The sequence below is a fragment of the Centroberyx affinis genome, unplaced genomic scaffold (assembly GCF_046629955.1).
Source record: "Centroberyx affinis isolate AG114_WGS23_722 - 3 ecotype Tasmania unplaced genomic scaffold, CSIRO-AGI_Caff_v1 ptg004939l_1, whole genome shotgun sequence".
Taxonomy (NCBI): Eukaryota; Metazoa; Chordata; class Actinopteri; order Beryciformes; family Berycidae; genus Centroberyx; species Centroberyx affinis.
The window spans coordinates 62,501-87,478 of record NW_027282426.1 but is presented as its reverse complement, the minus strand read 5'-3'; the positions used below and the strand labels follow the sequence as shown (position 1 = coordinate 87,478).

General features: G+C 45.0%; 1 protein-coding gene across 1 annotated transcript in view; it reads right to left on the bottom strand.

Annotated features, from left to right (window-relative positions):
- Window positions 1-24,978, bottom strand: part of LOC139666335 (GON-4-like protein) — a 62,509-nt gene that overhangs the window by 7,673 nt on the left and 29,858 nt on the right. The window contains 9 exon segments of the mRNA XM_071545519.1: window positions 1,212-1,362; window positions 1,538-1,636; window positions 2,115-2,420; window positions 3,630-3,773; window positions 16,109-16,306; window positions 17,659-17,816; window positions 22,037-22,283; window positions 22,362-23,720; window positions 24,893-24,978. The exon segment at window positions 24,893-24,978 is cut by the window's right edge and continues 31 nt beyond it. Of these exon segments, the coding sequence (XP_071401620.1) occupies window positions 1,212-1,362; window positions 1,538-1,636; window positions 2,115-2,420; window positions 3,630-3,773; window positions 16,109-16,306; window positions 17,659-17,816; window positions 22,037-22,283; window positions 22,362-23,720; window positions 24,893-24,978 (2,748 nt within the window).

Sequence of the window (24,978 nt, the reverse complement as noted above, 5' to 3'; positions counted from 1 at the left end):
TGCCGGTGGAGAAACAGGACGTTGTAATCAGTGAATTTACGTTACTGTAACAGCGATCATAAAGGCAGTATGGATTATACCGGACATGTATTGGAAATATCTGGTAAGCCTTTCCTTACATTGTCTGCTGCTAACCAGCTGATTACTGAGCTAGTAGCTGCTCAGCTAACATCAGGTGATGTTTTCATTTCTCCTCACAAAAAGCGCTCAATCAAAGCTACTATCGCAATCGCTATACACTGCTGTTGCTCCATTGTTGTCCGTGACAATGTGATTGACAGGAAGTGATTTTCTCTCGGAAATGTTCTGTCCAATAGATGAACGGCATGTAGGACCGCGTGTCATTTGTTTACAAATGTTGGTTCGCTTAACACAGGACCGTGTGACACTAACCAGACCTGATGAAAAATGCAACAAAGTAGCAACTTATCCACTGATTCAGACCAAAGCAAACGGACTATAGGTGTGAAAGCGCCATAAGCTTTTGTCCTCCCAACACATCCTTCACGGCAGATTTAATGTTGGCTGCGTTGCCGGTCGTAACGCACGCCATTTTGCTCTTCGGATTCCGTTCCTCCAGCCTCTCTGCCTCTGCGGCTCTGCGGCTCTGGGAAAAGAACGACGTTTCAAGGCACCTGAATTGTAATGTCCACTCCGGCGTGATGTTGTGCACCGTTACTGACATGTTGGGTGTCATATCCACTCTGGACCACATGTCAGCTGTCAGAGAGAAGAACTCAGCTCTCCTCACCAAGACTCCGACTTCATCACAAACTTTATTGTACACGTCTTTGTAAAATATTTGCGGCTAGGCAGCTCGTATTGACAATCCAAAGTTTCAATCATTTCCCTGAAGGAACTTTTCTCCATGTCTATAATGGCAGCGTACCTTTGACTGAACGGGTCACGGCGGTGGTGCATTCATTCCACCTGGAGCGGTCTCACCTGTACTTTGCAGATTTGGCGAATGCAACCACAATTGTAGGCTGCCGGCTTGGTGCTTCTTGTGAGGGGTGTGGGGATGTTCAATACTGCAGAAAATATCATGATATTCACGAAATATCGCGATTCGATATTAGCGAATATCGGCCCAAGCATATTGTAGACCTCTAATCTTCACAGCCTACAGAAGAAAAGCTAAACCAGAAGAGATAAACCAGAAGAAGATATGAAGCAGAAGAAGAGATGCAGCAGAAGAAAAGATAAAGGACCTGGCTGTGGACTGTTGGCTCCACTGTCATCTTCCTCCTTCAGTTCGGAGTCCAGCTCTCTGTCTTTGTCTCCTTGTTCGTCGTGTGCAGAGCCAATCTGAGAGTACAGAGGATCTAGACTCTTCATGGCTCTGGAGACGCCTTCTGAGGTCTAGAAGAAAAAAATACTCATTTGTCAGAATTTATCATTTTCCTGCAGAAAGACTAGTAAACCACTTGGAGAGACTTGCTGCCTCACAGAACCAAAGTGGAACTAAATCCCAAACCTTTTCCTCTCCGACCCCTTTCATCCACAAATGAAAAACAAGAAAGCATGCACGATAGACCTTGTTGCCATGGCAGTGAGGACAGCCTTTCCTCCTGTGTTGGCGGATCTTGGCATCACGGCAGAGGCAGGGCCAGTCTTTACCCGACCAATCACATTCCTAGAAAGACAACCACAGACCAATCAGAGTCAAGTGGCCCACATGAGTACATCTACTCCCGGGAACAAGGTTTTGTGTTAGAGAAGCAGGCTGAGACCTGAAGGCTGCCGGTTCAAACTCCCTGAAATAAAACCAAAGTGCCTTTGAGCAAAGCACATGAAGGGTTAGGGTCCAGTAGAGCAGTCAGTGCTGCAGACGGTGAACTACGACCTCCAGCCAGTCGCCATCAAACCACCACCAATAGAAACAAAAAATCAATTATATTTTCTGAAAAACCTTAATTTATGCTTTTTCCCCTTAAATGACCCTATCCTCTTATAGCATGCGCTGGTTTGATACTAGTTACTATGATGTAAACTATGAATTTATGTAAAAAGATTTATGTCAGAGTGTTGACAGTAGAAACCTGTGGTTGTAGGCGGAGCTTAGTGCTCAGTCAACTTTGGCAGAAAAGGTTAAAAAATTAATTTCCACAAACCTTATAGTTGCCGTGGGAACCAATCTTCCTCCTCCGACGTCGGCTTACCATTGGTTGGATCTTATGCCCCTCCTCCTCTTCTTCGAGCTCTGGGAGTGTGACTTCCTCAAAGCCGCTGCTAGCCCCGCCTCCTGACCCTGAGCCAACAGCCTCACCACCGTCGGACCCACCTCCCTCATCTGGCCAATGAGCTTCTTCAAACTGTCCCGGGCGGGCTAGAGCCGGACGGAGCTCATCAAAAAATACCCAGAATTCCCCTTGCAGATGGGTGTGTCCTTTCAGCAGGCTGGCCATCTGTGCTTTCAGCTGAGGGAAATAAAACAACACACGTGATGGATTTAATATTTACCTTCAATAATCCTATGAAGTTCATGTAATGATGATCAACAGACTTTATAGAGCGGTTCATGCTCCATCTAAAAACTTAAAAAGACTTTTCATGAAGCCAAGGTAACTGATCAAATATGATGCTTTCCACAGATATGTATGATTCAAAAAGTTAACTTTTGTTTTTCAAGATTCACACTACTTTCAAAATCTGGCTCTTTGGAAGCTCTTTCAAGGTCCAGAATGTTTCATCATTCCAGCAGAAACAGTTGAAGTGTGTTCCTCCCTCCTGCAGTCGCTGCAGGTTTCAGATTTAAGATCAGTTTTAAGATCTTTTTAATGCTTCCTGGAATTGAAATTAAGACCAATTTAAAAACCAAACCAAATAATGTTTTTAAACATAGCTGATGAAAGTTGTGGAACTATAAAACGTCAGCATAAAAAAAAGGACAACTGTAAATTAATTATTGAGGGATATGAAGTCCAACTGTGTTGAGCAAAGCATTTATGACACATTTTGTACTACAATCCCTGTTCTGAATCAGTGTTCCCCTATAAGTTTTTTAAACTGTGGTGGTGTGAGACACGGACCCATACCAGGAAGGGGTCCTGACTCCTGGTCCCAAGCTAGCAAAACCAACTGAAGACCTGAAGTAATGCAGTGCTAGATTCGTAGGGGCGGAGAAATAATTTCTTCTCCTATTCTGTTAGTACTGCCAGCAACAGTCATGGATCTCTTTCCATCGACCAGGGGAGATTTAACTGTTACTCATGTTGAGTTGAAGGAATGTCAAAACTAGGATGCTTTGCTTTCAAATGGGACTCTCCGATTGTCCTTTTGACTGAAGATGAGAGGAGAGGAGAGGAGGAGGGGAAAGGCCTGTGTAGCGGAGCATGACGCCAGCTGCCTGCCTCAGTCTTGGCTACACAGTCTAACCTACTTAAAGACCATTTTCAGCAAAAATAAAAATATTAAAAAAATATTGCAGGGTGAGACCATTAATTAACTGGATTTAATACTTTTTATGACCTTAAATTTCAATAGTGTATTTTAAGACTTTTTCAGACTTTAAGGACGCAGGTCCCTGTACAGCAGACAACTTACTATCTGAACCAATGGAAAGGTTGGCTGCTGTCCTATTATCTACCACCAAAGTAACCGGATATGTAGTTCCTGATGCTGTGTACCTCGTGGATGCTGGCGGGGCTGAGGTCCGGACCTCCCTGCAGAGCCTTGATGATCTTCTGGTAATGTGAGGGATTCTCTCCAAAGCTAATCTCTAACTGCCTCAGGAAACGACGGCTCCGCTCAAACGCCTGCTGCTCCTCAAACTGGAGAGAACATAGGAGGGAGATTAGCAATGTAAAATCAGTTGGTACATTTATAGATGAACCTGATGTTTCTCATAAATACCATAATGTTCTCAATCAAATTCAAGCACTTTTCAATGATTTCAAGATTTCACCCTCAAGGGCCTAGAACCTGTACTCTTTGAGGATGGACTCCAAATCAGCTGGCATTAGAAAATTAGGAATTCAGGTGAGATCGCGGAGGAGCATGCTGTGAGATCGCGAGACCACGAATGTGAGATTGATTCAACATGGCGGCGTTCTCTGTTTGAGTGGCAAGATGGCGCCGCGGATGGCTGCCTCGGTGTGTTGGTGCGCATTGTTTTGTCTTGTTTTGTTCGTAAACTCAGTGTTTTGCTACAGTACAGCGAGCTCTTTCACCAGAAAAGAGCTCATGAACATCAGGGATTCAACCCCTAAGGATTATTTTCCCACTTTCATCGCCCCATCTGTGGAATTACTGGACATTCTGGTCAAAGGTGGACTCACCTTTGTAAACACAGTGAAACGCCGGAGGAGAGGAAAACAGGCCGGTGCGCTTGTGCGTCTCCGCCGGCGCGGACTTCGCACTCCGTTACCGGGAATATTTCTCTCTAACGTGCGTTCACCGGGAAACAAATTGGATAAACTTCAGCTACTGTTGGGGAAGAACAGAGACTTTTCTTCATCTTCCGTTCTGTGCTTCACGGAGACGTGGCTGTGTGGATCGATACCGGACTCTGCGCTGCAGCTGGCAGGATTCCAACTCTTCAGAGCGGATCGCCACACGGAACTTTCCAGCAAGACGAAAGGTGGAGGTATCTGTGTATCTTTGTATTTTTATACAAACAGTGGATGGTGTAAGGATGTGACAGTGATTCTACAGCACTGTTCTCCCGATCTGGAATCACTTTTCATAAACTGTAAAACCTTCTACTCCCCTCGTGAGTTTGTTTCATTCATTCTGGTCGGTGTTTACATTCCACCGCAGGCCAACATGCAGGAGGCACAGCGCATGCTCGCCGACCAGATATTGTGTGTGGAGCGGACAAACCCGGATTCCTTAGTTATTGTAATCGGTGACTTTAACAAAGGAAATCTCTCCCATGAACTCCCTAAATACAGACAGTTTATTAAATGCCCGACCAGAGAGGAGAACACTCTGGATCACTGTTACACCACAGTAAGCAGTGCCTATCACGCCGTCCCCCGCGCTGCACTGGGACACTCTGACCACGTCATGATCCACCTGATTCCTGCTTACAGGCAGAAATTAAAGCTCTGCAAACCTGTGGTGAGGACATCAAAAAAGTGGACCAGTGAAGCTGTGGAAGATCTTCAGGTGTGCTTGGACTGCACTGACTGGGAGGTTTTCAGGACTGCTACCAACAGTCTGGACGAGTATACAGAGGCTGTGACATCATACATTAGATTCTGTGAGGACAGTTGTGTACCATCACGCACTACGGTGAGGTACAACAATGACAAACCCTGGTTCACAGCCAAACTCAGACAGCTAAGGTCAGAGAAGGAAGAGGCGTTGTACAGGTTTAGCAAGGCGGTGAGAGAAGCTAAACGACTGTACTCTGAGAAACTCCAACACCAGTTCTCAGCCAATGACTCTGCTTCTGTCTGGAAAGGGCTCAGACAGATCACCAACTACAAACCTAGAGCCCCCCACTCTGCTAACGACTTGCGCCTGGCCAACAACCTGAATGAGTTCTACTGCCGCTTTGAAAGACAATGGGACAGTCCTGACACCTCTCCCCAGCTGCCCACCTCAGAGCCCCCCTCCCCCCCTACCACAGTGACGACTCTCTCCATCCTGGACAGGGACATTAACAGGCTTTTCAAGAGACAGAACCCCCGCAAAGCAGCCGGGCCAGACTCTGTCTCTCCACCCACCCTGAAGCACTGTGCCGATCAGCTGTCTCCGGTGTTCACAGACATTTTCAACACCTCACTGGAGACATGCCACATTCCAGCCTGCTTCAAGACCTCCACCATCATCCCTGTCCCCAAAAAAGCCAAGGACCACAGGACTTAATGACTACAGGCCCGTCGCCCTGATCTCTGTGGTGATGAAGTCTTTTGAACGCCTTGTGCTGTCACACATCAAGAACTTCACTGACCCACTCCTGGACCCCCTGCAGTTCGCCTACGGAGCCAACAGGTCTGTAGACGACGCAATAAACATGGCCCTCCACTTCATCCTCCAGCACCTGGACTCCTCAGGAACCTACGCCAGGCTCCTGTTTGTGGACTTCAGCTCTGCCTTTAACACGATCATCCCGGCTCTGCTACAGGACAAGCTCTCCCAGCTGAGTGTGCCTGACTCCACCTGCAGGTGGATCACAGACTTTCTGTCAGACAGGAAGCAGCACGTGAAGCTGGGAAAACATGTCTCTGACTCCCGGACCATCAGCACCGGTTCCCCCCAAGGCTGCGTTCTTTCCCCTCTACTCTTCTCCCTGTACACCAACAGCTGCACCTCTAGTCACCAGTCTGTCAAGCTCCTGAAGTTCGCGGACGACACCGCCCTCATTGGGCTCATCTCTGGTGGGGATGAGTCAGCATACAGGCAGGAGATTGACCGCATGGTGTCCTGGTGCGGACTGAACAACCTGGAGCTCAACGCTGTGAAGACAGTGGAGATGGTTGTGGACTACAGGAAGAACCCAGCCCCACTCACCCCCATCACCCTGAGAGACTCCCCAGTCGACACTGTGGAGTCCTTCCGCTTCCTGGGCTCCATCATCACCCAGGACCTCAAGTGGGTGAACATCAGCTCCCTCACCAAAAAAGCACAACAGAGGATGTACTTCCTGCGGCAGCTGAGGAAGTTCAACCTGCCAAAGACGATGATGGTGCACTTCTACACCTCCATCATTGAGTCCATCCTCACCTCCTCCATCACCATCTGGTACGCTGCTGCCAAGGACAAGGACAAGGGCAGACTGCAGCGTATCATTCGCTCTGCTGAGAAGGTGATTGGCTGCAATCTGCCTGCGCTCCAGGACCTGTACGCCTCCAGGACCCTGAGGCGAGCAGGAAAGATTGTGGCCGACCCCTCTCACCCTGGACACAAACTATTTGAAACACTCCCCTCTGGCAGGAGGCTGCGGTCCATCAGGACCAAAACCTCACGCCACAAGAACAGTTTCTTCCCGTCTGCAGCTGGCCTCATCAACAAGGCCCGGGACCCCCACTGACAGTCCCTCATCCCCCCCCCCATACCTTTGCACATTCTCTGGAAAATTTTTTGCACATAACTGTACAAACTGTACATTTCATTCACTTGAAAAAACAGTTATATTGTTATATTGCACATATATATTTGTACATATTTTTATTTCTTATTATATTTTTTATTATATTTTAATTGTATTATTATTATTTTTATTTTATTTTATTATTTTTATGTTTACTGTATGCACCTCCATACCAAAGCAAATTCCTTGTACTGTGAAAACTTACTTGGCAATAAACTTTATTCTGATTCTGATTCTGATTCTGCTGCTAGACCTGACTCTTAAAACTTTGCTGCATCTAAGGCTACTTTGGCCTCTACTGGATATTATTCTAAATAGAATACTGGATATAACACTACAAAATCAGAGTGGAGGAACTACAGGAATTTATTGACAGCTACTATCAGTGCATGATGGATACAGAGAGCAAGAAACCGGCTAACCGAGAAAGACGGAGTCATCCACTGACACCGATGACTTGAAAACCACCGCAGTACAGGTTAGTGTACTGGAATCAATCAATAACAAACTAGACATCCTTGGCACGCTTCACCAAGAAATTAAAGAATGTTGGCGATCTCCAAAAAGATAACGCTGAGCTCAAGGCTTCTGTGGAAACACTCACAGTCCAGATGGAATCGCTTACGAAAGAAAACAAAACAATGAAAGAGACAATCCTCGACATACAAACAACAAGCATGGGTGATAATTTTATATTTTCCGGAATCCCCGAAAGCACAATGGACAGCCCTAAATCTCTGGTCAAAAACTTTATGCAATCGGCTCTAAAGCTCCCGTTGGAAACAACAAACAAAATAACCTTCCACCACCGGCTCAGAGCTCGCGTGGGAAACCCAATAATTGCTAAATTCAAACATTTCCAACAAAAAAAAACTGGTCAAGAGCAAGGCACGCGAACTGAAAGGGACCGTGTTTGGTCTTAATCACAATGGCAATCACTATGGACATTTACATCCCTATCCCCATCCCAAAAGACAAACGCAAAATATCCTTCAGAAATCTAAAATCTATCTCCCTCTCAGCTCTCTCAGTCTCTCTTGCCAGTAAAATGTCTGCCTCCCCTCCCCCGCTGTCTGATAACCCCTCCGATCTCATCAACTATTATAATGACACTCTCTCATCCTGTCTTGATCAGCTGGCTCCGATTAAAACCAAAACAGTCTCATTCACACACTCAGCTCCCCTGTACACTCCTGAACTCCACCAAATGAAATCCCGTAAGCGCCAGCTTGAAAGACTCCACAAGAAAACTGGCTTAACAGTGCATCTCCAAGCCTACACAGACTACCTTCAACAATACAAAGACACTCTCAACACACGGTCCACCTACTGCTCACACCTCATACACTCCGGCTCCACCAACCCCAAGGCTCTCTTCTCCACTATCAACAAACTTCTCAAACCCCGTGACAACACCTCCAAATCCTTCACAGTTAACAAGTGCCACTCTTTCCTTTCATTTTTCCAAACAAAAATTGATGCCATCTACAGCAACCTGACCACCTCCCCCGCCGTTTCCACCTCCCAACCTGCCCTCCCCCACCCCTTTACCACTCAGCCCCTGTCTCAGTTCTCCCCTGTGTCCCCAGTGGAGCTGTCCAACTTCACGGCAGGAATGAGAAGCTCCACTTGTGCTCTGGACCCCATCACTGAAATCATCAACTCCTCCTTCAGCTCTGGTTCAGTCCCCCAAACACTAAAACTGGCTGCTGTCACCCCCATCCTCAAAAAACCTGGACTCAACCCTGACATCATGAGCCATTTCCGGCCCATCTCCAATCTCCCCTTTCTATCAAAAAAACACTGGAACGTGTTGTCGCCTCCCAACCCAAAGCCCACCTCATCTCCAACGACCTGTTTAAACTGTTTCCATCCGGTTTCCGCTCATAGCACAGCACTGAAAGAGCCCTCCTCAAAGTCACCAACGACCTTCCTCCTCTCCTCAGACTCCGGTCACCTCAGCTTTCTCATCCTCCTCGACCTCACTGCAGCTTTTGACACCATCAACCACACCATTCTTCTCTCCCGCCTCGAATCCTCCCTCGACATCACCGGTACTGCCCTCTCCTGGCTAAGGTCATATCTCACAAACAGTTCATCAACATCAACAACTGCACCTCCTCCTCCGCTCCTCTGTCCCAAGGTGTCCCCCAGGGCTCGGTGCTTGGTCCTCTCCTCTTCGTCCTCTACCTCCTCCCCCTTGGTAACATCATACGTCGTCATGGTCTCCACTTCCACTGCTACGCCGATGATGTCTAGCTCTACATTTCCACTAAATCCACCACTGCTACTCACTCCACTCTGACCAACTGTCTCACTGAAATTAAATCATGGATGCAAGTCAACTTCCTCAAACTAAACTGTGATAAATCTGACATGCTAATCATTGGTCCCAAATCCCTCACCAAAGCCACTCACAACTTCTGCCTCACCATTGATAACTCCACTCTGTCTCCCTCCCCACACATCCGCAACCTCGGAGTCTTTTTCGACAGTAACCTCTCCTTTGAACGCCACGTCAAACAAATCACCAGAACTGCCTTCTCCCCCCTAAAAAACATAGCTCGTCTCCGCCCATCACTCTCTCTCTTCTCTGCTGCCGAAACTCTGATCCACGCTTTCATCCCATCCAGAATTGACTACTGCAACAGCATTCTTTATGGCACATAGGGCTGGGTACTTTTATGGCACCGACCGAATTACGTCGGTACTACCGAGTACCGATTCACGTAAAATCAATCGGTGCCAAATTTCGGTACCTGAGCGCGCATCTGGGTGAGAGAGTAGAGAGAAAGAGAGAGAGCGAGACTCTGAGAGCGAGATTACGTCACCCCTGCAGCTTGTTGCTTGTTGTCAGGGCGATGGCGAGCCGAAAGCGGCCCCAAGTGTGGTTACACTTTCAAAACTTGACGCAGACAACGCTCGCTGCAATGTTTGTGATGCGAAATGCAAAGCTGGCCATGGGGACACGTCTGACCTGAGGAAACGCCTGGTCAAACACCAAATATTTCTAAAAGCTGAAGAGTGTATCCTACACTTATTTGATAGCCTAGTCTAGCCAAGTCCCCCGCAGCAGCTGCAGCTAACGTTAGCAACACGCCTGCAGCCAGCGCCGAAGAAGTTGAGCCCTCCACGGACGCCGAAACTTTAAGTGAGGCATCGACAACTTCATCGAGTTCATCATGTTCAGGTAATTAATTAGCTAGTTGGATAAGTTGTTGTTGGAGATAACTGGGCTTTTTTCATTGTCTTGGCTGACGTTAGCTTAGCGTTTTTACTAGCGTTGTCACTATCATCAGCTCGTGAGTCGTGTTGTTTACACTCTTGCGCTCATTGACAAGTCACCCTGTCCCACTCTCAACCCGCCCTCGTGTCACAGTGAGAGCCACAGAGCTTACACCCTTCACCCTGGTGCAGAAGCGTCGTTACCCCGCCAGAGAGTCAGTGAATGCTACAGGGCAGTGACCACGTTCATTGTTAAAGGGAGAGGGATTTTATTTTTAGGGTTTTATTTTGTGTGGTGTGTAAAATTTTCTAAATAAATAACAATGTTGAAATTGAGAAATTTGGACTTATTTTTTTACAGCTGAAATTACATTTTTATTATTACAGAGAGAGTAAAGTACCGAAAAAAGTATCGTTCAGGAACCGGTATCGAAGTCAAGGTATCGGTACCGGTACTGGTATCGAAAATGTTTCAACGATACCCAGCCCTAATGGCACAACATCCAAAGTCCTAAATAAACTCCAGTACATCCAGAACTCTGCTGCTCGCCTGCTCACCCACTCCCGTTGCCGTGACCACATCACCCCTGTCCTCCAGAACCTCCACTGGCTCCCTGTCCCACAACGGATCCAATTCAAAGTCCTTCTCCTCACTCACAAGGCCCTCCACAACCAGGCCCCCTCCTACCTCACCGACCTGCTCCACCACCACACTCCTTCCCGCAGCTTCCGCTCCCCTGATGCCAACCTCCTGTCTCCACCTCTCAGGACCAAGCACTGGACCTGGGGCGACAGAGCCTTCTCCATAGCTGCCCCCCCCCTCTCTCCCCAAACACATCCAAGACTGCGCCGATGTGCTCATGTTCAAATCACTAATCAAAACTCACCTTTTCAGAACTGCTTTTAATGTGTGATTAATCTTGTGTGCTATATGTTTTTATTGTGTTGTTTTCTATGATCATTTTAACTTTTAACTTAATTTGAAAAGCGCTCTATAAATAAAATGTATTATTATTATTATTATTATTATTATTATTAATGACCAATTCCCCCTGGAAATAAATGAGAGACGCAAAGTACTGTACCCTGTCCTGCAGCACAGGCAGAAAACAGGCTTCCTCTACACAGATCGACAGTTATTTCCTGATACTACGACAACGCCCCGGCTGGCAAATCTCACTCTGTGGAAAATACTGTTCACCCTCTGGTGTAGTTGTCCTGTCCTCAACAACACCTATTCTCTATCCACATCCTACACAGGCATCCTCCCTCTCTCTCTCTCACACACACACACACACACACACACACCCTCCAATCCCAGTCTCTCTCTCTCTCCCCTCAATTTTTCAATTCAATTTGCTTTATTGGCATGAAAGTTTACAATGTTGTCAAAGCATGAAGGTACAGTGTGTGTGTGTGTCTGTGTGTGTGTGTGCATGTGTGTGTGTGTGTGTGCTGGGTTAGCACTCCATCATATAATGACATTCAATAAAGCAAGAATCAAAAACACAACACATTGGTCAACGTGTGTGTGTGTGTGTGTATGTGCATATGTGTTGGTCACTCTGTTCCTCAGGTTGTGGCAGGTTAACATACTGTTCAGTCAGATCTGCTGTTTCCTTCTCCCAGGACAATTCCTAGTCTGGACTTGTCATCCAGCTCTCTGAAGTTGGGAATTTGGGAGCTGAGTTTGTTAAAGAACATTTCTCTGGCTGGTTTGAATTTTTCACATTTAAGGAGGAAGTGCATCTCCGTCTCGACCTCACCTGTCCAACAGTGACCACACCACCATATCTCTCTCTTTCTCTCTCTCCCTCTCTCATGTTGGACTTAATTTCTCAGTTTGTTTTTTTTATGTTTTGTGTCTGTCTTTATCAGTGTGTTTAACATGGTTCTTGTGACATTTTGGAAGGGATAGTGATTGTAAAAGGGGAAACAGACACAAAAATGGGGGTCTATCACAGGGGACTGTGGCAGATGCTACAGTGTCATAATCAATACTCTCTAAATAAATTATAATGTCATCTCTCAAGTTTATTAGTTCGAACATAAGGGGCATTGGGTCACTGGCAAAATGCAGAAAATTCTTAATTATCTCACTAGAATGGTTCCTAGCTTCTCTCTATTGCAAGAAACTCATCGTACAGCATGAGAACACCTCAAACTGAAAACTCAATGGGTGAATCATATCTTCTTCTTTTTATATAATTCCAAAAAAAGGGGGACTGCTATATTGATAAATAAAAACATTTCATATCAGCACAAAACCACCATAGAAGACCTAGACGGTCGTTATGTTATTATTAATGGAATTATTGGAAAGGTTAAAATAACAGTAGCCAATATCTATAGACCCAATGATGACAACCTGGGCTTCTTTCACACTGTATTTTCACACTTAATGACACTTAATAATTTTCAGATTCAATTATTATAATAGAAGGTGACTTTAACACAGTCTTTGATCCAAATGTAGATCGGTCAAACGCAGGAAACAATTACAGATCTTGGCACTCAGCTGACACCATAAACAGTATATGGAAGATCTAGGTCTTAGTGATTGTTGCCGATCATTATCAGTTTTCATATTATTCATCCTCTCATAAACGTTTTTCCCAAATTGATTATTTTTGAACTAGTAATTATATATTGTCAAAAATTACAAATCGGGAAATACACCCAATTATCATTTCAGCCACGGATCAGTTTCAACTTAATAAATTAAACCAACCCAAACCCCCCTGGCAGGTGGCGGTTCAACACTTCACTCTTGACAGACAAAGAATTCAACAACTTAGTTTCCAGAGAGTAGGGTTGCATGTTATACTGGTACCAACGGTGTACCGCGGTGTACCGCGGTGTCAAAATGTCAGGATGCCTACTATACCACATGCTTTATACAACGCTACTACCGTGGAATACGGTACCAGTGGGACAATGTTTTACCTCTGTTCCCAAATTCACTGGTTTCTGCTGTCACAATATTATATTGACGTTAGCGCACCCTCTTGTGGAAGCAACTAGTAGCGCTGTGACACGTGTGTGTGTGTGTGTGTGTGTGTGTGTGTGTGCGCGCGAGCAAATTCTTGTTCTCATCAGCATCGTCATCATGGCAGAAGCGTTCCCTAGCCTTAGCTCCGCACCATCAACTTTAATATTACTTAAGAAGCCTAATGCTAAAAGTTTGATCTGGAACTACTTCGGCTTTTTACCAAATGAGGAGGGCAAAGCTGTAGATGATGGGCAGCCGATGTGCAGGCGTTGCAATAATCGCATACAGGTAAAAGGAGGCAACACATCTAATCTGCTGAAGCATCTCCAATGTCTTCACCCAGACCTTGCACTGGATGCAAGCTGTGATGTGTACTGATATATCTGTGATAGGCCCATATCGGCCAATAAAATCGCCCGGCCGATAAATCGGGCTCTACTCAAAAACATTGAAGAAGCTTAAACCCTGGAAAAACCTACCCATCTCACTGGCAAGATAGCAGCAGTCAAAATGTCCATATTATTACCCAAGGTAAACTACATCTTTTCAATGACACCAGTTCAACCTACATCAAACTGGTTTAATACTCTGGACTCCATAACCAATAAATTCTAGTGGAAACACAAGAAACCAAGAATCAAATTATTCACATTACAAAAAAACAGAGATCTTGGAGGCTTAACTGCCCCAAACTGCAGACACTATTACCTGCCAAATTACCTACAATTCATAATAAAATGGCCACAACCACAACAAGAACCACGACTGGAAATAGAACAAACTGAATGTCAGAAATTATCAATATTAGACCTTCCATTTCTCACCCAATCAGTTAAAAAACACAATTTCTTTAAGAGCCTGTTCATTGCAGCAACTCTGGCAGCCTGGTGGAAACTCAACAAAATCACCAGTTAGACTCCATCTCCAAATAAATTTACTCCAATATGGCACAATCCAGACTTTTAGATAAAGAATAAACCGCTACACATCTGGAACATATATATCAAGACAATTCACTGTTATCCTTTGAAACGTTAATCCAGAGGTATGACATCGGTTGTAACTGCTTTCTACAATACTCACAATTAAAACATTGTTTAAAACAAAAAATGGTTCTATCAAATAATACTCTTCAAGCCCCACCATTGACTGAGGAACTCTCACACATAGTCAATCCAAAAAAAAAAAAAGAAAAGGTATCTAAAATATACAAACTATTACTAAAAACAGATAACACTCTTTCCTTACCAACCACAGACTGGGAAAGAGACCTTGCTGTTACGACCAAGGCACTTTTTCTATGTCCTGTAACTCCAAAATACAACTCATTTAATAGAATACACTACACAGAGCACATATCACCCAACATAAACTGCACAAAATGGGATTCTCGGACACTGACACTAGTTCGCAGTGCACATTAGACACTACAGATAACTATTTTCATGCCACCTGGCTCTGCCCACCCATTCAAACATTCTGGACAAACATTACACACAAATGATCTTCCATCCTTGGTTTCAGCATTCCAGCCCTAACCCTAACCTGCCGTATGCCTCCTTGGAGATCTCTCCTTGGTTGAACCGCCACCCAAATATCAACAGAACAGAAATAACCTCACCATATCTCAATGGACACATCTATTAACAGACCATATTTCAATGGAAAGATTAATGGCATTATCAAAACATAAAGTTGACTCATTTCATGAAGTATGCGCTCCATTCATTGAATTCACGTTGTCTCCTGTAGTATGTGCTATCATACTGTCTGCATATCAGTCTGTCATTTCGTTTGTTTTTGTATTGCACTTCCAAAAATAAATAAATAAATAAATGAAAAGAAACGAGGAATTCCACAGTAAGAAGTTAACAGTAACGTTTGACTTTCCCATTTTCCCAATCCAGTGGTCTGTATGGATGAGTATCGTTTAGATACCGGTGCTAAAACGATACTTTTAAAGCACTTACTTTTTGAAGCGAGACCTTCTTTAAAATAAAGCGCAAACAATGATATTAAAGAACGTCTTTTTTATTGCAAAGGCAAAGGAATGTAACAATATATTAACTCTTAACTGTTTAAATTATATGTAAAAATAACCACAAAGAGCAAACTTCTAAACTTCTTCTCAAACTCTTCTACTTCAACAATTCTTTTGCAGAAATATAACCATATCTGCTTTCTCTGGCAAAATACGACTCTCCTGACATCATCAACATTTTCTATTTATTGTGACATTCTAGTTATTAAAAGTTTTTTGTGAACTAAACCTATTTGTCCTTAATTACTTGTGATAGCTGGTATACATGTTAACAAATAACGGAGAGTTTGTATGAACCGGAAGTTATCGGTAGTGAAAACCTTTACGACCCGCCTCCTCTTTTATCTGATTGGCTAAGTGACCAAAATGTGACACTGACAAGCGGTGCTGCTGTTTGGCTTTCGGCCAGAAGTTGGAATGTGCAAGGCGAGTTGCACCGAATAGAAAAGCAGCAGGCGCATCACCAGAGGAATACAGAGGACTTCAAGCAGCGAGCTCAAATTGACGCACTCATAACGGAAAGGGCGTGTGGCGGTTTTGGAGTATCAGAGGGCGAATATTTTAATGAGCAGCTCAGGCATTGTATTTTCAAGTGGCACAAAAATGAGGCACCGAAATCTGCGTTGTGATTCGGTCCGGTAGGTACCGGTCGTATGGGAACCGGTGCCATAGTGGTACCGGGTTTCGGTATCCAACCCTAGTGGCCCATTTGCAACTTGTTCCTACAGTGAGTTCAATCATTGCTTGAGAGTTATTCTGAATAGCATTTGGTTTGATCTGGTATAATTAAAATGGCTGTAGACTTTACCAGGCCACATTCCAGTGCCTGCTCCGGATGAAGGAAGGCAGCGAAGTCTCGGAGGAGATCGGTCCGATCTCCCAGGATGCAGCGCAGCCTCCTGAACAACGCCACCACGTCCCGTCCTTCTCCCACCTGTTCGAACTCGTACAGCAGAGCCAGGAACTCCTCTACCTTCCCTGGGACGTCCTGCAGCGCCTCGCGAACCTAACAGGATGTTCACCAACGCAACACAGTTATCACCTAAAAAACACCTGCATGAAACTTTTTGATTCTTTTGTTCCTTGAATGTTAAGACTCCATGGTCATTTACATCCTGAGTTTCATATTGAATTTTAAAAATACCTGGACCACAATAAGAGAATAAACATTCTTTGTGTGTAGTTAATATGTTAAGTTCCCCTGTCGAAAGGTGTATATAGGCACAAGACTTTTAACCCTCTAAAAGTAAGATTTGGAAAACATAAGTCCCCCTTAAAGACAAAATCACCTCACTAGTGGCAAGACATTTCACTGAAAAGTATTGAAGGCCTGCAAGGCACCAATAAGTCTTGCCAGGTTGAAGAGGTAATTTTATTAACAATAATAATACTATTATTACTTTTCAAAACAAATGTCACAAAGTGCTTCCATATTGTGCTTCACACCATATTCATCGGATGAAATAGATAAAACATGTACATAAATAAAATACATATACAAGAGAGTAGAGTGGTTATAAAAAGGCCTTCAAGTAAAAATATGTTTGTTTCAGCAATGTTTTAAAGGAAGGCACTGAGTCTGCCAGCCTGATCTCCTCAGGCTCCAGAGTCTAGGAGCCCGAACAGCAAAAGCCCGATCAACTTCAGACCAGACCAGGTTTGATTCTGTAATGCCGGCTGACCTAAGTGCCATAAATACACTAAAAGCTCTCGCATCCTAAATGCACACAGTGCTTCAAAATTCTCATCCTAGTTCAGCACCAAGTTACCTCATCTTCCTCAGTCTTCTAACACCAATGACTTACTAAACTGTTTGAACAGTGTTTGCCAATCTACTCTAGGTGACACTGACCCCTTAAATGTAGATCCAGGCCTTCAGCAACGCTACTCCCTGGATTAACAATAGGTGAACACAGTTCACCTATTCTAACACAGTTCTAACATAGTTAATGTTGCTTCTCAAGTGCTTTGGCCATGTGCCTGTAATATTTTATATCATTAAGTATACAATAAAAAGTAAAAAATAAACTGTGGTAATGTGGTAACTGTCACAGCCCTAGGTCTGTTTGATTTGAATAGAGTTGTTTCATGGTCCGGTTCTTCTTCAGGTGTTTGTGGATGTGACTGAAAGTCTCTCAGTCTGTTGTGCAGCTGATGAACTGCTGCTGCCTCCGGACACTTTAAAGTTGGAGAATGCTGTGAGTCTGTACACTGAGGAAAACGTGTGCAAGTGCATATTTTTTAATTTCCATTGGAAAATATAATAAAATAAATAAAACAGCTTGAGTGTGGACCATATATAATAATAATATAATATAATACAACAATATAATAATAATATATTAGATGTCCTCTCACCCGGCCGAGGTAACTCTGGGCGAAGGCGACGTCCTTGCTCTCTCTGTGAGGGTCGTTGTCCAGGATGTTGTCATCGTACAGCAGCAGCAGTTTGGTCGAATCCTTACTGTGACGCTCCTGCCGACTCCTCCTCAGACCACGAGGAGGCCGGGCTCGACCTGGAGGGGGAGAAGAAGAGAGGGAGGACTGAAAGAGGGGTGGAGGAGGAAGACCGGGCTGACGACCCTCAGTTGGACCACAACAGGAAAGTTAAAGGAAAAATCCATCTAACCCTGTTACATGCCATCAATTTGAGATGTTCAGTTCATTCCAGTCTTGTGATGAAGTGCTATAATTTACTTTTTTGGTGTACACACTTTCCCTCAACCTGCCTTGTCTGGCTCTACGTCAGTTAGTGATTTCCTACATTACCCAGAATGACTTTCAGCAACCCCCATAGAAGGAGGTTCTATGTTCTGAGTATGTTTAGGTGGAGAGAGTCAGAGTGAGTGGAGGAAGCTCCACTTGAGGAAAAGTGAGTGGAGAGAGAACAATGGTTCGCTGTGTCCGGTTGTTCAAGACGCTGCGACAGAAAGAAAGATGGACGCTGTGGCTGCATTGCGTTCTGGTCTCTCTCCTGCTCCTGCAGTGCATGCTGGTCTCTCTCCTGCTCCTGTGGTGGAGAAATTGGTCTCTCTCCTGCTCCTGCAGTGCATGCTGGTCTCTCTCCTGCTCCTGTGGTGGAGAAATTGGTCTCTCTCCTCTTCTCTGATGGATCTCTACCTGTATGATTGTTGAACGTCTCTTGGTGCAAAATGGCGGCTCTAGAAAGAAGCCCTCGCTCTTTGATCCTGAGGGACTGACACCAAAACCTGACGTTTACCACTGAGGTTTTACATCCGGAAACATTTTCTCATATCAAACTATAAATATCTGGAGATGACGTCACCTCATCTACGATTCGCCAGTTATCCACCAAGAAGAGAAATACACCACCAAACAATAAATTGAGCCCAGAAATTCAATCTTAACAAATAGCTGTGTTTAATATTTAAGTGTTTTAGGATGAATTTCTAATTTAAACTGGCATGATTTTGATTGACATCTACAAAAAGCATGCAATTCTATTAGAGTGAAAAGAAATATTTTGTCAAGTAGCCACCTTTGCATAAACCATATAACTATATACTATAACTAATAAAGTTTCATTTGTGTTGCTTCAGTTAAACTGAGAGTCAAAGTGTTTGATCGGCTGTGTCAAGCCAGTTAGAGATGGACAGAATAAGACTGGAAGTTAGGTGGCTTGACCTTCAAAATAAAAGCATAGGCTACTTTTTAAATTTACAATGCTAATGCTGAATGTAGTATTTCTACAGCGAGGTAAAAAATAAACTAATTCTTGTTACCAAGATAAATGTGACAGTATATAGTGATATGAATCTCAGGTCAGCACTACTGGACATTACATGTGTGTATCAGGTCAATACACGTGTAGACATGTACCAGGACATTACATGTGTATGAGGTCATTACATGTGTGTACCAGGACTTCCTCTAGTTTTCGTTTGCTGAAAATCAGACCGTGTTTGCTTTGCCCGCTTCTTTCCCCATTCAGACCTCACAGAACTAGATGTGTTAACACAGTGTTGGTGTTAACTGCCTGAGCCTCAGTGTTGGTGTTAACTGCCTGAGCCTCAGTGTTGGTGTTAACTGCCTGAGCCTCAGTGTTGGTGTAGCTCCTTCAGATAAGGTGGCTGCTTCTCATTTTTGAATGACATTGTTGCCTCTTTTAATTTGGACTTTTTATTACTGACAGAAACTGACGAACACAGTCAGTTCATTGAATTATGCCTCACAAATTACAAGTTCATTAACTCTCCCAGATGCTATGCTGGTTAGGTTTAGGGTTAGGGTTAACCCTAACCCAGATCCTGTGTGCTGGTGGTCTAGCTGTTGTTTTTAGGAGCCACTTCAGTTGTAGCTCTGTACATTTTGTTGCCTTCTCCATTTGCTGCAAGATTGTTTGTTCTACAAGTTCTGTTCTCTGTGTCGCCATCTACCGACCGCCAAAATGTAAAAATGGTTTCCTTGAAGAGTTTTCCGAGCTACTGTCCAAAATGTCTACAGATTTTGATCATATCATCAGGTGACTTTAACATCCATGTTGATGACCCAACTGACCATGACTCCAGAGCCTACTAGAAGATTTGTCTTCTCCCTCATGTCTGGACCCACCCAGAGTCGAGGCCACACTTAATGTTACTGTAACCTTAATCGAGGATATCATGGTATCAGATCATTTTTGCATTTGTTTTGATGTTTCCTGAAAAATGATTGAGGATGAAAGGGGTGAAAAAACGGCATATTGATAATGACACTGCTGAAGCCTTTGCTAACTCCATGTCCGATCTGGTACTGTCTACTTCATCATCACCGGATGTTTTGGTAGACAACTTTAACTTGAAAGTAAAAAATCGTATTGACAATATCGTTACTTTGAAAACAAAAATAATCTCTGAATAACAAAAAGCTCCTTGGACAAATGATATTTCTGTAAAAAAAAACGAAACAAAAAACAATGTAGACCGGAAGAACACAAATGGAGTAAAAAAGCTTCAGATCCGACATTTACAAAGACTGCCTCAACAGATATAACAAGGAAATAAAAAATGCCGGACAATCGTTTTTTCTCTAAAATCATAAACAATAATTTGAATAATGCACAAGTGCTGTTCTCCACTGTTGATCGGCTCATAAATCCTTAATTCTCCACCCACCCAGAGCTACTTTATACCACAAAATCACTACCACCAGAAAAAATAAGTTCTTTGAGTGTTGACAAGGAAGAGGTGTTACCTACTCACAAGAACAGGACTTGTGGTATGACACATTTCACTACTGTGGACTCCATGGCACTGGAGCATGCTGTGCTGAAGCTCAAATCCTCCACCTGCTGCCTGGACCCACTCCGACCGACCGACCGACCGACTCCATCCATGGAGCCCCTGCTGTCGCGGGGCTAAAAACTGTGTTTAATCAATGGAATAGCTACCTAATCACAAATGGCCTTTTTGATGTTTTGTAGTCTGCTTTTAGATCGCACCACAGCACAGAAGCTGACCTCGTTAAAGTTGTAAATGATCTCCACATGAACACCGATTCCGGTAAACTCTCAATCCTCGTACTCCTGGATCTCAGCGCCGCGTTCGACACTGTGGATCATGAGATTTTACTAGACAGACTAAAAAACTGGGTAGGACTGTCTGGTCCTGGTCTAAATTGGTTCAGGACCTACCTGCTAGACAAGAATTTCTTTGTCTCTATTGAAAATTTTGCATCTGATAAAGTCGCTGTGACCTGTGGGGTTCCACAGGGTTCAATCCTTGGTCCTCTTTTGTTCTATTTATATATGCTTGGACAGATCGTACGGAAATTGCGCGGACGATGCGCAACTTTACGTCTCCTTCTCTCTTGATGATTTAAGTTCTGTGGAACTGATTAAATGCATTAAAGACATAAATACATGGATGACTACTAAATAGTGACAAAACAGAAGTTATTATTTTAGGTGCAAAAGCAAAGAGACAAGAAATTGCAGCCAACCTCAGTTCCTTTTCTCTGGAGAGCAAAGAACATGCAGGAATCTTGGTGTAATCATAGATGCTGATCAGATCAATAATGTCACAAGATCAGCTTTCCATCACCTCATAACTGTGTAAAAAATTAGAGGCTTTCTGTCTAAATCAGATGCTGAGAAACTGGTGCTTGTCACAAGCAGATCTCTTCTCTGGACTACAGACAATACACACATTCCACCTTTTCTTAACTCTGTTCATGTAAAGTAAAAACTACAATTGAGTTCAAAATCCTCCTACTTGTCAATGCGGCTCTGAAAGCCTCGCTCCACATTATATGAAGGAATAACTTATGAACCAAGAAGAAGCCTCCGGTCCTCGGTCTCCTTCGCTCTGCAGCAGCAGAAGCTTCTTCAGTTTTGTGACATCAGACTCACTTCTTTTAAAAGTAGATTTAAAACATTTCTTTTTGCTGCTGTTTTTAACTTAACACACTAATGTTGGGTTTTTTAGAGCAAATGTCTTTTGCTGTTTTATCTGAATTACATGTACTTTAAACTGTATGTCATCTACATGTGTGCAGGTGTATGTATGTTTTTATGTAAGATGACATGTATGTTCGTATTTTATTTTATTATACATGAAGCATGTGAAGCACAGTGTTGCTTTTTGTATGAAATGTGCAAATAAAATTTGACTTGACATTACGTGTGTATGAGGTCATTATGTGTATACATATACATATATATATATATATTTATATGTGTGTGTGTGTGTGTGTATTGTATCAGACATGCGGAGGACGTGACCTCACTCTTCCTCACCTCTTCCTCGTCCAGGACCCCTGCCCCCAGATCGAGGCGTTCCCTCTCCGGAGGGCGTCTCCTCGTCTCCCGCCACCTTGGCGCTCCTCCCCTCTCCTGACTCCTCCCCCTTGGCGGGCCCCTCCTCCTCCTCCTCAGAGTTCTCCTCCTGGGAGCCGGGGGAGGCGGGGGAGTGATCCTCTTCGGAGTCGGCGTCTCCGCAGAGCCGGCCCTCGGACGCCAGCCAGGTCAGCTGCTTCATCGTCTCCTACAGGAAACGACCTTTGACCTCAGCGTGTGGCAGGAAGTGACAGAACATTTCACTGTTGATGAAACATGAGTTTACCTGTAACTCTGGAACAGAGAGCACCGACTCCTCTGAGGCCGATGACATCACCTCCTCCTCATCTTCATCCTGAGTCAGGTCATCAAAGTCTTCTTCCTCCTCTTCTTCACCCTGCCTGTCCTGCTCTCCATCCCCGTCTTTCTCTCCATCGTCATCCCTCTCTCCTCCGCTCTCTCTCTCTCCATCCTCTTCTCCTTCTCCCCTCTCCTCTCCTTCATGCTCTCCCTCTTTTTCTCCACTTGGCTCCTCCTCTCCACCTCCTCCGCCGCCTCCATCTCTCCCCTCCTGCTCCTCTCCACCGCTATTCTCTCCTCCGTTACAAGTGACGATTCCCTGGATGGTCCGGTTTCTCTCCTCCTCTTCCTCCTGCTCTTCCTCCTCTCTGCTTCTTCCTGGAGAAGACAGTGGGCTCAGTGTTGATGTTGATGCTAAACTTTCCAACTCCTCTTCTTCTTCTCCTTCCTCCCTCTTCATCATCTGCTCCTCTTTCCCAACAATCCTCCTCACTTCTCTCCTTTCTGCCTCCCCTCCCTCCATCTTTCTCTCCACCTTGCCTGCTTGGTTGTGCAAACTGGGGGAGGAGCTTCCAGAGGCCTCCTCCTCCTCCTCCTCCTCTTCTTCCTCTTCCTCCTGTCGGTGGAGCTGCTCCTCTGAACTCTGTACAACACCCAGAGCATGCTGGGAGTCTACATCGGGATGCTCGGGGTCTCTTTGTACCTGACAGGTTCTGGGCGTCCACATCATCTGGACCAGGATGTAGTCCGGCTTCACGGGCATCAGGACACTCTGGTCTGGGCGGGACCGGGACGAGAGGGGCGGGGCCGGCAGGAGGGCGCCGGAGATCAAACTACGTCCGCAGGGTTTGTCCGGTCGCCTAGAAACGCTCCTCTGGCCACCAGGCGGCGCTGCGGGACGGGCGTCTCCACACACAGGGGGGGGGCAGACCGACGGCGGGGTCCGGACCGGATCGTCGGGGGTCTTGGCCGATAGAGCGACAGCTGGCGAGGGGGCGGGATCAGGCGAGGGGGCGGGTCCAGGCGAGGGGGCGGGACCAGGCGAGGGGGCGGGTCCAGGCGAGGGGGCGGGTCCAGGCGCACGGGCCGGGCGGCCGATTGGCCGACTGTCTGCCGGAGCTTTGGCCAGCGGTGGCAGAGAGGCGGTGTGGGCCAGAGTGAAGCGTTTGGGTTTCTGTGTGGACTGACGGGTCGTTCTGGAGGGGGGGGAGGGGTGGAGGCGCAGGGTGCAGTTTGCAGGTAGGGAGGGGGGGTAGGAAGGGGGGTAAGAGGGGGGGCAGGACGGGGGGTAAGAGGGGAGTCGGCTGGAGGTCAGCCTGGTCCTCTGGATCATCTGCTGACTCTTCTGGAGATGAAAAAGATCAAAACAACCATGAGAATCAATCCAGCAGCATAAAGCTTACAGCATCTACTGCTGGTCTGTAGTCTGTTAGTCTGTAGTCTGTAGTCTGTTAGTCTGTAGTCTGTTAGTCTGTAGTCTGTCAGTCTGTCAGTGTGTCAGTCTGTCAGTGTGTAGTCTGTTAGTCTGTAGTCTGTTAGTCTGTTAGTCTGTAGTCTGTAGTCTGTAGTCTGTAGTCTGTTAGTCTGTAGTCTGTTAGTCTGTAGTCTGTCAGTCTGTAGTCTGTAGTCTGTAGTCTGTAGTCTGTTAGTCTGTAGTCTGTTAGTCTGTAGTCTGTTAGTCTGTAGTCTGTAGTCTGTTAGTCTGTAGTCTGTAGTCTGTAGTCTGTTAGTCTGTAGTCTGTTAGTCTGTAGTCTGTCAGTCTGTAGTCTGTTAGTCTGTAGTCTGTCAGTCTGTCAGTGTGTCAGTCTGTAGTCTGTTAGTCTGTTAGTCTGTAGTCTGTTAGTCTGTAGTCTGTCAGTCTGTCAGTGTGTCAGTCTGTAGTCTGTTAGTCTGTAGTCTGTAGTCTGTTAGTCTGTAGTCTGTCAGTCTGTCAGTGTGTCAGTGTGTCAGTCTGTAGTCTGTTAGTCTGTTAGTCTGTAGTCTGTTAGTCTGTAGTCTGTCAGTCTGTCAGTGTGTCAGTCTGTAGTCTGTTAGTCTGTAGTCTGTCAGTCTGTCAGTGTGTGTTGTGAATTGTTTGATTTAAGCAATTAAATAAGGCAATTAATGTTTAGTTTAACTTGTATATCAAGAAATATAAAAGACTATTTTTAGTTATAGTATTTACAGTAAATGTGACGTCATAAGAAACCTGGTAATGATGATTATTCAATGTTACTATGGATTTATTTACTTTGAAATGCCTTGTTCAAGCTACAGACAGAGATGCTTTTATTTTGAAGTTTCAAGGAAGTAGCTGCTCTAGTTTGTCGCTCGCTTGTGTATTCAAGATGTCGGATGCAAGGTCCGCTGTTCCTCCCCTTTCATTAAACTGCAGTATGAAGGAGAATAAATGTTCAGTTTGAACAAACCCCGTTCTGGTCATTAAGATGAAGCTTCCACTACACAACAGTGTGTCAGTCTGTAGTCTGTCAGTCTGTTAGTCTGTAGTCTGTCAGTGTGTCAGTGAGCCTGCAGACCTTGAGCCAGTTTGGAGCTGCAGTTGTGTCTCTGTCCACCGGGGGGAGCCGCTCAGCTGAGCAGACTCTGCTGCAGGACAGCGGCA